This window comes from Macrobrachium nipponense, chromosome 22, assembly GCF_015104395.2.
Source record: "Macrobrachium nipponense isolate FS-2020 chromosome 22, ASM1510439v2, whole genome shotgun sequence".
Lineage (NCBI taxonomy): Eukaryota > Metazoa > Arthropoda > Malacostraca > Decapoda > Palaemonidae > Macrobrachium > Macrobrachium nipponense.
Window position 1 is genome coordinate 5599563 of NC_087213.1, and position 12866 is coordinate 5612428.

Here is a 12866-nt window from a genome sequence, read left to right on the forward strand (position 1 = left end):
GTGTAGTCTGTTGATTTTCCATGACAATATCTTGTCATCTATGACATTTGTTGCATTGTGTTAAAGTAAATTTCGTAGTAGCTACACATTAATTTGTCAATCTAGTAATTTCTGTTTACATGATAATACATTTAAAATAGACCTAAAATTGTTAGTATTAATGAGACTGTGATCTGTAAAAATAAATTATTTATATCAACAATTGTGTTTCTTTTTGTAATAATGACTGATATAATTAAGCAATAAGCATAAGTCAACATATTCACAATTGAAGTCCATTGTGTTATGGTGATGGGGTTAATCCTTAGGTGACACAGACTGTATAGCAAGGTGAAAAGACCTAGGTAGAGCGTAAAAGCAGATTATAAAGACTTTGGTACTTAGAAGGATATTAAATAAAAGGGCTTCAACAGGCTTTAGCGGTAAAATTTATTACCCAATCCCATATACATGCTTCATTGGGTTCATTGGAAAGTTCTTTTCAAGAGCTTTTAACTGATGATAAATGTTTTAACATTTATATTAAAAAATTTGGAATAGTAGAGTAAAAAAGCGAACCCAGGTAAAATGCATATCTGGATATCTTTACATAAAACGCTGCAGCGCCCATATTTTCTACATGCTTAGTTAAATGCATTTAAAAGGGATTTCCAAGCGCTTTCCAATGAGGTTATGTTAAAATCGGTGGAAAATTAAGGACGGCAGAGTGGAAAAAAAGCGTCTGCAAGACTAAGCTTTAATAGCATAATTTAGCGTCATGTCCACCTTTTCCTATGGCGACGCATAGTGACAATCAGCGTCAATACATTTATATGCGCATGTCCATTCCATATTTATAGTTCCATGCTTGTGACTGATAGAAAATCATTATCACTATATAGATGTAAATTATAGCTATGCAACACATTCAAATCAATTGTCCTTTAATAAATAGTGTTACCGTTTATTTCATTGTTATTGTTGTACAGGATTTTTAAATTAACATCAGATGGTATTATTAATGATAGAATTGTTAAAAACTCAAAGAAGCAGAGGTCAAACTCCCGTGAGCCATGTGAAACATATCTTGTACAAAATGTATAATCAGTTAATTAGTGATCAAGTACGTCATGTCGCTACACATAACAGGAGAGGAACTACAATCATTTCATGAGGTAGGCCTACCATTTGTAAACCCTCCGGCCTACCCCTGTTGAGAATTTTGGTGGCCTACGGACATATTCTAATTTTGATCCGACTTTTACTTTCAAATACACTTTGTTGAGGAAATTATGTCCATAAGATAACTCCTTTTAAACCTCTGTTCATTATCTCGTCTTGCTCTTTATGACTGTAAACATACAATTAGTAGTTTAAACTTTTTCGCCTTGATTTCGGAGAGATATTATAAGGTGTCACTGGTTGCATTTAGAAGCCTTGTAGTCAAACTAAGTAAAAAAAGAAAGCAAATTCTGACTTGCAGTAATTTAGGGTGACCAGACGTCCCCGGAATCCCCGTTTTAGATGACCTGTCCCCGGAAATGTCCTTGGTTTCCACTGGGACTGAAAGATCCGAAATTGAAAAAAAAACGATGTTGACCAAACTTTACATAGTTGCACACCGCACTGTACCGTGTACGTATAGTGTATATAACTAAGGAAATAATAAACAGCTTTGAACGGTATAATTTGCAAGATTACCTCCAAGAAAATAAAACCAAATTTCCGCCAAACCATCGTCAGTATCGTCATGCGCATCCCTGACTCCCGCCAGCAACCAGCCAGCGCCACTCTATTTCTGCCATCTAATACCGTTCATTCATTGGTTATAGTAGATTCACATCAGCCGTGCATTTGATGTCTAGGCCCGTCCCATACGACGCTCCTGATTGGCTGTTGATAAGCCAATGACAGGGCTGGAAACTCTGAGTCTCTCTCGAGAGTTCACATAGGCAGGATAATATGTTCCATCTCTCTTGAGGTATACGTATTTCAGGAGAGGTGGAACATACATTCTGCTTTATGTGAACTCTCTCGAGAGAGACTGAGAGTTTCCAGGCCTGTCATTGGCTTATCAACAGCCAATCAGGAGCGTCGTAAGGGAATGGCCTAGACATCAAATGCACGGATGATGTGAATCTACAGAAGTCATTATTTTCATTATTTTATTATGCCATGAATAAGAAGGCCTTAGTTTGGGTGAAGTGTCTAGCTGATACTTATTTTTTGCAGCTGATTTTATGGGTGTTCTTGATCTCGGCTACTCTGATCAGAGAGAGAAAAAAAAAACTCATCGTTAATCAATTGGATTTTTATTCATTTCCTTTGCAATAGAGGATAAATAGGATGGGAGGAACTTTTGAATGCTGCTTTATGAATGGTAAGGGCACAGTGTCCCCGTTTTAATTTTACACTACAAAAACACGTCATGTGTTGGAGGTTTTTACGCCTCTGAACTGCAGATATCCTCGGATTTTGTCTCAGAAACCTGGTCACCTTACAGTAATTAAAAAAAATTATTTAAAGGTGGTTATATCTTAATCCTACCCTAACCTAACCTAACTCAGCCTAACCTATGACCGCCCTAATACTGAACGAGGCAGCACCTGGCCTTGGAGTATGCATATTGCGTGGCACTAGTCGCATTGGTGTAACTCCAGTATATTGCCGTCATCATGTACCTCCTGGGACACGCAAGCCAAGATGTCCAGACTGAAGTGTCCACGTTGCTGAAAGACGGTCGTAATCCCTCGCCCAAACTGACCGTGGAGCAGGTTGCTGTCAGGATGTGAGGATCTGCAATTTTGGAACAATACAACCTCTGGTCGTCTTTCTCTGCGCTCCCGGTGTTCAGCGGTCCCACGGCGTAGAAAACTTGGTCTGTTTCCGGGCAAGTCTCAACTTTGCCGTCTTTGGTGTCGTTGATGACGCTCATAACCACTGGAGGCTGCGACTGGGTGTCGCCAATATCCTGACCATATAGTTTCAAGAGGGTCGTGTCGTTTATGAAGCCGCTTACAGTAACTCCGGTGCCTCCGTTGCTTGTCTTAGCAGGTTTCTGCGAGGTGGGGAGGTCTGTCGTCTCAAGAGAAGTTGAGCTAATGGTGCTCGTAGGGGTAGATGCCAGGACTTGGGAGAGTTGCTCTGTTGACAGCGAAACTGCGAAAGTGCAATGAAGGTAAAGATAGCGTCATTCAAGACTTATTTCACTGCACCATTTTTTTTTCTAACTATTAAAACTCTTACAAACCTGATACTACCAGTACTGATATCCGAAAATCACTAATTTCAGACATTTTTCTGAATCACATTGCAGTTGGTTCAGGGAATCACGAATTAGCTTTTTAACAGATCTTCAAAGTGATTGCATTGCATATGCACATCAATGATATAAGTTTTGCCTGTAGATTGAATAGATCAAAGTGAGTCTATGACCTTAAAGTAGCCAAGTGGCAAGGTTTGGACCCCTACATGTCCAATATAGTCAAGATTTAAATTTAGAAAATTATAATAATAATAATAATAATAATAATAATAATAATAATAATAATAATAATAATAATAATAATAATAGTACACATTTCATTACTAACAGAGTAGTTATGTCCATTTTGCTCTTACCTGTAATGTAACAAAACCCATCTGCACTGGAGTCTACTGAAAGGGTTCGAACCAATTCGCACCTTTCCCTAGGTAGGGTTTTGGGAGCGACAGTAAAGGCTTGGCATTCGGCATCTGAGAAAGAAAGGAAAACCATAGTTTTGGTGCAATTTAAATAAGAGGTTTATTTCCAGCATGTCCTCTGAAGGTGTTACTTATGACGCTAAAATATTTATTTGCAAAGTTGCCTTTATACTTCTCAACGTTAAAATTTCGAGCTGTAAACTCAAGCCACGGTGAAACTATACTCTGTTTTTTTCCATCTGTCCATCCGCCTGTGGTGTTTTCGCATGGTAACCTGCGTCCCAGGCTTTAAATAGTAACGCTGTTTAAGGTAAATAAAAGGATATCTGGGTGTACATTTGCAACTGAAAAGTGTTTTAATAATTTACTGTATGCGAATTACACCGTTAATATGTGAAATAGGATATTATTATGAATGTTGAATGTAAGCTGAATGTAACTATCTAAAGCCCGGGACGCAGTGTTACCATACGCAAACATCACAGGCGGGTGGACAGATAGAAAATAACCGAGTATAGTCTATTTCCAGTATATCATTTGAAGGTATTGTTTATGGCGCTAAAATTTTCATCCGCGAAATTTGCTTAGTACTTCTTGGCGTTAAAACTTCGAGCTGTAAAATCTAGCCACTTCCAATGTAACCTTTGAAGGTATTATTTATGACGTCAACATTTTCATCAGCAAAATTAGCATAGTGCGTTATGACGTTAAAATTCCGAGCTGTAAAATCTGCCTTGTATTCTTTGGCATGATATCAACATTTACATCTGTAAGATTTACTTCTCTTTTTTATCGCTAAAACTTTATTAGGTAAACTTTGGTTTGCCGTTTAAGCAGGTATAAATTCAACCATTTTAAAAGGCTCTTGTAACTATGTAATACACAATGTATGGCATTGTGTATCGATTGCCGCTTATTCTAGGCTGCTCTGTTAAAACTAAAACTGCTGTATGTTTACAAACGTGTGTATTGTATATGTACACACACACACACACACACACACACACTATAGAGAGAGAGAGAGAGAGAGAGAGAGTCGTTATAAGTTACATAGACTTATATATTTCCATTAGTTGTCAAAGTTAAATATTTTTTCCTATCAGAAATGCAGATGAGCCCTAGCTTTCTTCCATCTACCAGCAAGAAGGAATTCTGACAAAGGAAAAAAGAGAGATAAAGAGAGAAAAAAAAATACGGAGAAGATGGGACGATAAAACGTCATTAGATAATGGGGAAATTGGATGACGAAAGTGGTTATCGAGGCAATTTGGGCTATTATCCGACCTAAATTGGGCCTAATCCAAAACCTTAGCCAATTACGGGTTACCCTATTAGAGCCCTTGAACTTTGGCCATTCAAAAAAAAAAAAAAAAAAAAAAAATCATGTCTTTTCTCCCCGCTGGAGTAGCATTTGGAACTGATTAAAGGCTGGTTGAGAATGACGCAGAATACGATGAATCCAGTGTTGGGGGGAGCGGGGGTTGGTATAGGGGACGAAGGGGGGAGGGGGAAGGGGGAAGAATCCATGCAACAGGTTCATCTTCATCTGATGATGCTGATGAAGAGACCTAAACGAACATGGTTGTCAACTCAAGCTTCGTTACGTTTCTCTCCTAATCTCATCGGACCTTGGCTGAGAAAGGGCGTTTGGTTGTTCTTCTTCTTCGCTGTGGCTACTTTTCGAAACAATCTCGTTTCTGATGGGAATATATGTGTTAGTGGAGTACTTTTGAATAAGGGTATCAACTACAAGCTTCTTGGTTTCCCTCTTTTCTATCGGAACGTGGCTGCAAAAAGGGCATTTGCTCGTCTATGCGAATGGTTTTCAAAACAGGCTCTCTTCTGAATAGAAAGTGTATATGTGTTGCTACATTACTTTTGAATAACGGTATCAGCTACAAGCGTCCCGGTTTTTCTCATTTCTATCGGAACTTGCTACAAAAAGGGCATTTGTTTACTCGTCTCCGTGAATGTTTTTCAAAACAAGCTTTCTTCTAAATAGAAAATGTTTGTTGCTATATACAATACTTTTGAATAACGGTATCAGCGACAAGCTTCTTGGTTTCTCTCTTTTCTATCGGAACTTGGCTGCAAAAAGGGCGTTTGTTCGCTCGTCTCTGCGCATGGTTTTCAAAACAGGCTCTCTTCTGAATAGAAAATATGTGTTGCTATAGAACTCTCGAATATGAGACCCGACTACAAGCTTCATTACGTTATTTCTCCTTTTCTGTCGAGCCGTAGTTGAAAACGGGCATTCCGCTGTAACTGTCTTTTAAAAGAAACCCACTTCCAAACAGAAAATGTCAGTGGACTTCTTCTCTTAGGTAATGGCAGTGCGGCCTCTAAGATAAAAATACACTAAATGTGAAATTATATAAAGATTTCAAGGCGATGAAACTGAATAGCGCAGGTTAAATCATTCCTCAAATTTCAGGGCCGCCTATAACCGCTATCCATTCATGCCTTCTCTTTTCAATTGTTTATTCATGTTTATGTTTCCTTGTTTTCGATTTTGTCACAAATTTTCGTCCGTTTTACTGTAATAGTCCCTTTCCGCTTTGTTTTTCGCTCTATTTATTTATTTATTTATTTATTTATATTTATTTATTTATTTTTATCTTTTCGCTGATGATTTAAACATGATGAATACTCATGTTAAGATGACTGGTAAAACTTGGGCTCTATAACTGATACACCAGCAGTTAACGCACACGCCCACACGCAAATATCTGACTATTTATTTATTTATTTATTTATTTATTTATTTAGTCATTCATTCATTCATTTATTTATCATATGTATGAATATATACATTTATTTATTCATTCATTCATCTCTTGACAGTCAGGTGGTAGCGTACTCGTCACTAAAGTCACTGACACCCATGCAAACATCTGACTATTTATTTACTTATTTATTCGTTCATTCATTTATCTATCATGTATATGAATGTATACATTTATTTATTTATTCATTGACAGTTGGGTGGTAGAGTACTCGTCACTAACGCCGCTGGTGGTTCGAGCCCATCAGGTGCCTATCACTTATCAGTTATAATTCCCTTTCGGTATGTTTTCCTAAGTACAGTAAATTGGATATTAAATGATATTGTACCCTAATAATTGTGGTATAACAAATACACCCACACACACACACACACACACACACACACACACACACACACACACATATATATATATATATATATATATATATATATATATATATATATATATATATATATATATAACTCGCAAAATATCCGTTGGACCAAATATTAAAAAACTGTAATATCAATATCAAACAAATTCTTAAAGATAAAAAAAGAACTTTTGTGTAAGTTAACTGTAAAGTGTCCCTCATTACCTTATTTATATGGCCTAGTCAAAACTCATAAGGAAAACAGACCTATGCGCCCAATTATTAGTAGTGTAGGATCAATTGCTTATAAACTATCTCAATATCTTACTAAATTGTTATCCCCGCTACTAGGAATTGTATCTAACTCACACATCCGGAATTCTCTTGATCTTGTGGAAAAATTAAATAACATTGTACTAAACCCTAGCGATATCTTTGTCAGTTTTGATGTATGATCCTTGTTTACAAAAGTCCCTATTGACTCTGTGCTAGAATATTTAAGTAATGAACTTGTACTGCATGAATTGCCTATATCCGTTAGTCACATAATTTCATTGATTAAGTTATATATTTGTGATTGCAGATTTATTTTTAATGAAGAATATTACCAACAAATATTTGGTATGGCCATGGGTAACCCTTTATCACCTCTCCTTTCAAACTTATATATGGAATTTTTTGAGAGACAACACCTCCCGAATATCACACTTGTCCCCTTAAAATGGTACAGATATGTAGATGACATCTTAGTAGTCTCACCTGCTGGTATCGATGCAAATGATTTATTGTCTAAATTGAATAATTTAGTGCCATCCATAAAATTCACTGTTGAAATTGAAAATAACAATGTCATCCCTTTCCTAGATGTATTAATACATAGAGAATCTTTCCAATGTAAATTCAGTATTTATAGAAAACCAACAAATAATTTAACATATGTACATTTTTATTCTGGCCACCATCTTAATATTAAAATTTCAATTTTTTCTTTTATGTTCCTACGTGCTTTGCGTACCACGAGTCCACAATATCTTGACCAAGAGATAGAATACATAAAAAAGATAGGAAACGATCTCTGCTACCCACCTCATTTAATTGATTTATGCTATCAAAAAGCTCACAAACAGTTTTATAGTGTTGCTATTAATGAAAAAGAAATGCCTAAAAATGTACTTAGCTTACCTTACTTTCGTGGATTTGAAACCATAAAATCAATATTTAAATCGTTTAATGTTAATGTAATGTTCTCTTATAACAATACCATTAAATATATGCTAATCAAGAATAGTCCCGTAACAAATAACAACATCATTTACAAAATTCCTTGTAAGGATTGCCCATCGTTTTACGTTGGTCAGTCAAGTAAAAATTTATCTGTACGCATTAAGTAGCATATGTATTCAGTTAGAACAGCCCAGACTTCAAATGCACTGTTTATCCATCTGAGTGAAAAATCTCATTGTATTAATTGGGGTGATACCTCTGTAATTGCTAGATCTAATGATTATGTTTCAAGAAATTTACTGGAATCAGCAATTATAAAAATCATTAATAAAAACAACTTAAATCTTAGTCCGGGAATGTACCATTTGGACCCGTATATTTGTAAAATGTTTATGAAGGACCTTAAAATAAAATTTAATGAACTACTAATAAATTAGTCCCACATGTATATAGTTATTATTTCTCTCTCTCTCTCTCTCTCTCTCTCTCTCTCTCTCTCTCTCTCTCTCTCTCTCTCTCGATATTCTCTCTCCCTCTCTCTCTTGCTCGATATATTTATATATATTTTTTCTTTCTCGTCTTTTCATTAATAATTTTTTCGGGAACATTTTTGTAAATTTCAAGATAATAAGTTGTATATGCCTCCCTTTTTTTTCAAAATGTATTGTTTACTGGATGAATCGTCTGTTGACCGCGTGTGTGTATCCTCCAAGGTGTGGCTGCCCTCAGGCGTTTCCTAGTTTTTGTAGAGTGAAATCGACCTTATTGCTAATCTTGTAGTGTCAGTTTGGCTATTAATTAAGCCTACCTTGACTATGTTTTTCCTCTGCAAGATCAGTTGTGCCTGAATAAAGGGTCGAACTAGACCGAAAGTGCTTTGCTATCTCGCTTTTCATTTTTTTCCTTCGTGGTAAAAACCTTTATTTATACATAGCATCACGTTTTATATACTTCGTGATCAAGTTATTCATATATATATATATATATATATATATATATATATATATATATATATATATATATAATCAAACTTAATTATTTTTTAAACTTACAAAATACAAAATGAATATCATCAAAGCTTACTAACCCGAAGAGCAGATCCCGGCACAATGCACAGTTGAGGTAAAGTTTGCCACCTTATATTGTTCACCACAGTAACCGTCTGCGTACCATTGAAACAGATGGGTATCGATGCCCAGCCCGTCTCCCAGCGCCGTCCACATTAACATTAACAGAAGCCTCGATGCCCACAACATAACTGGAGACCTAAAGGAAAATGCAGATTATTATTATTATTATCATTTTGATGCTGTTGACTAAGGCTACAACAACATACCTGCTGACCGAACGAAAAACTATTATCATTATTATTATTATTATTGGAGAAACAAATCCACAGTTATATAAATGTACATATATTTCTGTTTAAAAACAGCAAAGATAGATTTTGGGAATCTGTTCGGTTTCTTCAATCAATCTGGATTGATAAGGGGAACCGAACGGATTCCTCCCAAAATCTATCTTTGCTGTTTTAAAATTGAAATATATGTACACATTTACAAAATTGTGGATTTGTTTCTCCATTTGAAGACTCGTGCTACTATGAGGATTTTTTAAATTATTATTATTATTATTATTATTATTATTTTTTTTTTTTTTTTTTTTTTTTTTTTTTTTTTTTTTTTTTTTGCTCTATCACAGTCCTCCAATTCGACTGGGTAGTATTTATAGTGTGGGGTTTCCGGGTTGCATCCTGCCCCCTTAGGAGTCCATCACTCTTCTTACTATGTGTGCCGTTTCTAGGATCACACTCTCTGCATGAGTCCTGGAGCTACTTCAGCCTCTAGTTTTTTCTAGATTCCTTTTCAGGGATCTTGGGATCGTGCCTAGTGCTCCTATAGATTTGGTACGATTTCCACTGGGCATATCCCATATCCTTCTTATTTTTCTATTTTCAGATCTTGATACTTATCCATTTTTTTCCCTCTCTTTCTCTTCAACTCTGGTGTCCCATGGTATTGCGACATCAATGAGTGATACTTTCTTCTTGACTTTGTCAATCAACGTCACGTCTGGTCTGTTTGCACGTATCACCCTATCCGTTCTGATACCATAGTCCCAGAGGATCTTTGCCTGATCGTTTTCTATCACTCCCTCAGGTTGGTGCTCGTACCACTTATTACTGCAAGGTAGCTGATGTTTCTTGCACAGGCTCCAGTGGAGGGCTTTTGCCACTGAATCATGCCTCCTTTTTTGTACTGGTTCTGTGCAAGTGCCGTGCATTCACTTGCTATGTGGTTTATGGTTTCATTTTTCGTATTGCACTTCCTACATATGGTAGAGATGTTATTTCCGTCTATAGTACTTTGAAACATATCTGGTTCTTAGGGCCTGATCTTGTGCCGCTGTTATCATTCCTTCAGTTTCCTTCTTTAGCTCTCCCCTCTGTAGCCATTGCCAATTGTCATCGCTGGCTAGTTCTTTAGTCTGTCTCATGTATTGTCCGTGCATTGGTTTGTTGTGCCAGTCCTCAGTTCTTTCTGTCTTTCTCCTGTCTCTGTATATTTCTGGTCTTCGTCTACTTTTATTAGTCCTTTCTTCCCATGCACTCTTTAAGCCACTCGTCTTCACTGGTTTTAGATATTGCCCAGTGCTCTGTTTTCGATGTTAACGCAGTCCTCTATACTTAGTATCCTCTCCCTCCTTCCTTTCGTGTTATGTATAGTCTGTCCGTATTTGCTCTTGGGTGTAGTGCTTGTGTATTGTCATATGTTTCCTGTTTTCTGATCTATGCTGCGGAGTTCTGCCTTCGTCCATTCGACTATTCCTGCGCTGTATCTGATTACTGGCACTAACCCATGTGTTTTATGGCTTTTATCATATTTCCGGCGTTGAGTTTGACTTGAGTATCGCCTTGAGTCTCTGCATATATTCTTATTATTATTATTATTATTATATTATTGAGAAAAATTTCAGATCACTATTTTGCAGACTGCACAAGCTACAACTGAAAAGAAGCTCCTGAAACCAGGCCACAGTTGCAACGCCTTACCGATGACACGATTCCTGAAGACTTCGAGGAGTACTCGAGGATTCCAGAGACGTAGCGTGTCTGCAGAGCAAAATTCCCGAGGAGAATGAAGGTAGATCGTTAACTCGAGTTATTCAGACAAGAGTACCGCACTCAGATTAATCTATTCTAATTAGATGTCCGTGATTACCTATGATTAATGGCTTTCATATCTCATTCGAAGACGTGAAGTTCCATTGTCAAATTGATACATACTTCGAGGCTGTCAAAGACGTTTTGTCGGTTCATATATACGTTTGTCAAGCTGCTATAGATTTAAGGACAATGCATACACAGACCAATGACACGAATATATGAAGTTTTCGTTCCTTGTATTCATTATCAATTTGATTTACGCCGTGCAAGATTTTTTTCCTATATTGCAACAGGACAGTAGAACGTAAATTCTGTTTTAAAATAGTGTCAGGGATACTGACAGCCGTTCGCTTCTTTGTCATTGATGGCACTGTGGTCATTCTTTTGCGGTTCTCTTTGCCTTTGTTAGAAAAAGATAATGAATTGCTTTGTCCTTAGATAGGGTAGATTCAGGGGCATCAGGACTTTAGTCGCATGTTCATCTGTATCAAACCTTACCATACTATATATATATATATATATATATATATATATATATATACATACATATATATATATATATATATACATATATATACATACATATATATATATATATATATATATATATATATGTGTGTGTGTGTGTATATATACATGTATATACACATACACATATATATATGTGTGTATATATATACATATATATACATACTACATATATATATATATATTTTATATATATATATATATATATATATATACATATATATTTAGACTGCGTAGTAACCAGTAAGAGATATTTTCAAAAAATAAGAAGAGGATAATTTGTAACTGAACACAAGAAGCATGAACAAAATAAGTAGCAACTTACTGAACTGTGTAAAAATCTTTAACATCTCATTGTTAAAAAATTCATGGATGTAAAGAAAGGTTTGTTAATATTATTATTGTTATAGTGTATGATAATTATTAAAAACCAAAGTGGGAAAACTGAAACATGGGTAGACAGATCCGTAGACTTTAATACATGTCTCTAGAATGACTGAAATGCTAATTTAACTGTTTTCAGCCTGAGTTTTGACAATGTAACTATTTTTATCTGAGTCCTGAAAAGAAAACTATTCGTATTTAGTCTAGTAAGAAAAGCTATTTCAAGTTTGAGCTGTGCAACGGAAATTTTCTCTATTTTGATTTTTAAAAGAAAGGTTTCGTAGGGAATGAAACTTAAATTTTAGTTCTGTAAAGATGTAACTTTTACAAGGAAAGAGATTTGACGAGTTTCGTAGGAAAAGGAAAATAATTTCATTACAGTTACTTTGAAAGTAGTTTTTTCAGTAACTTCAACCCAGTTTTTGTAAAGAATTTTGTGAATATTTACGAACACAATAGAAATAGAATCACGGGTGTTTAAAGTTGTCTATAGATTCAAATAAGACAATTTAATGTTTTATTTAAAGATCGTAAGCGTTACTGACCTTCATCATTGCGATGCCAGCAACCAGTCCATTAATTTGACGTGCAGCTATTAAAAAAAAGACAGAAATTCAAATCACAAATGACACAAGGGAGAGGTTCTCTCTCTCTCTCTCTCTCTGCTCTCTCTCTCTCTCTCTCTATATTATATATATATAATATATATATATATATATATATATATATATTATATATATATCATAGATATATATAATTT

At 35.6% G+C, this 12866-nt stretch overlaps 1 protein-coding gene across 1 annotated transcript; it reads right to left on the reverse strand.

Annotated features, from left to right (window-relative positions):
* Nucleotides 1–2350: 2350 nt before the first annotated feature.
* On the reverse strand, nucleotides 2351–9354 carry LOC135198344 (uncharacterized). The gene is made up of 3 exons (XM_064225912.1): nucleotides 9116–9354; nucleotides 3601–3714; nucleotides 2351–3138 (listed from the first exon to the last, which is right to left on the reverse strand). The coding sequence occupies exons 1-3, from the start codon at nucleotides 9282–9284 to the stop codon at nucleotides 2564–2566; spliced, it is 858 nt and encodes a 285-aa protein (XP_064081982.1). The 5' UTR covers nucleotides 9285–9354; the 3' UTR covers nucleotides 2351–2563.
* Nucleotides 9355–12866: the final 3512 nt, after the last annotated feature.

Bases quoted from the DNA above. Each gene is read 5' to 3' on its own strand.
- LOC135198344 (XM_064225912.1), bottom strand. From the start codon at position 9,284: ATGTTGTGGGCATCGAGGCTTCTGTTAATGTTAATGTGGACGGCGCTG. The intron at 3,715-9,115 runs GTTAGTAAGCTT...TTTCTTTCTCAG, and splicing joins TGCCGGGATCTGCTCTTCGG to ATGCCGAATGCCAAGCCTTT. The intron at 3,139-3,600 runs GTAAGAGCAAAA...GCACTTTCGCAG, and splicing joins TGGGTTTTGTTACATTACAG to TTTCGCTGTCAACAGAGCAA.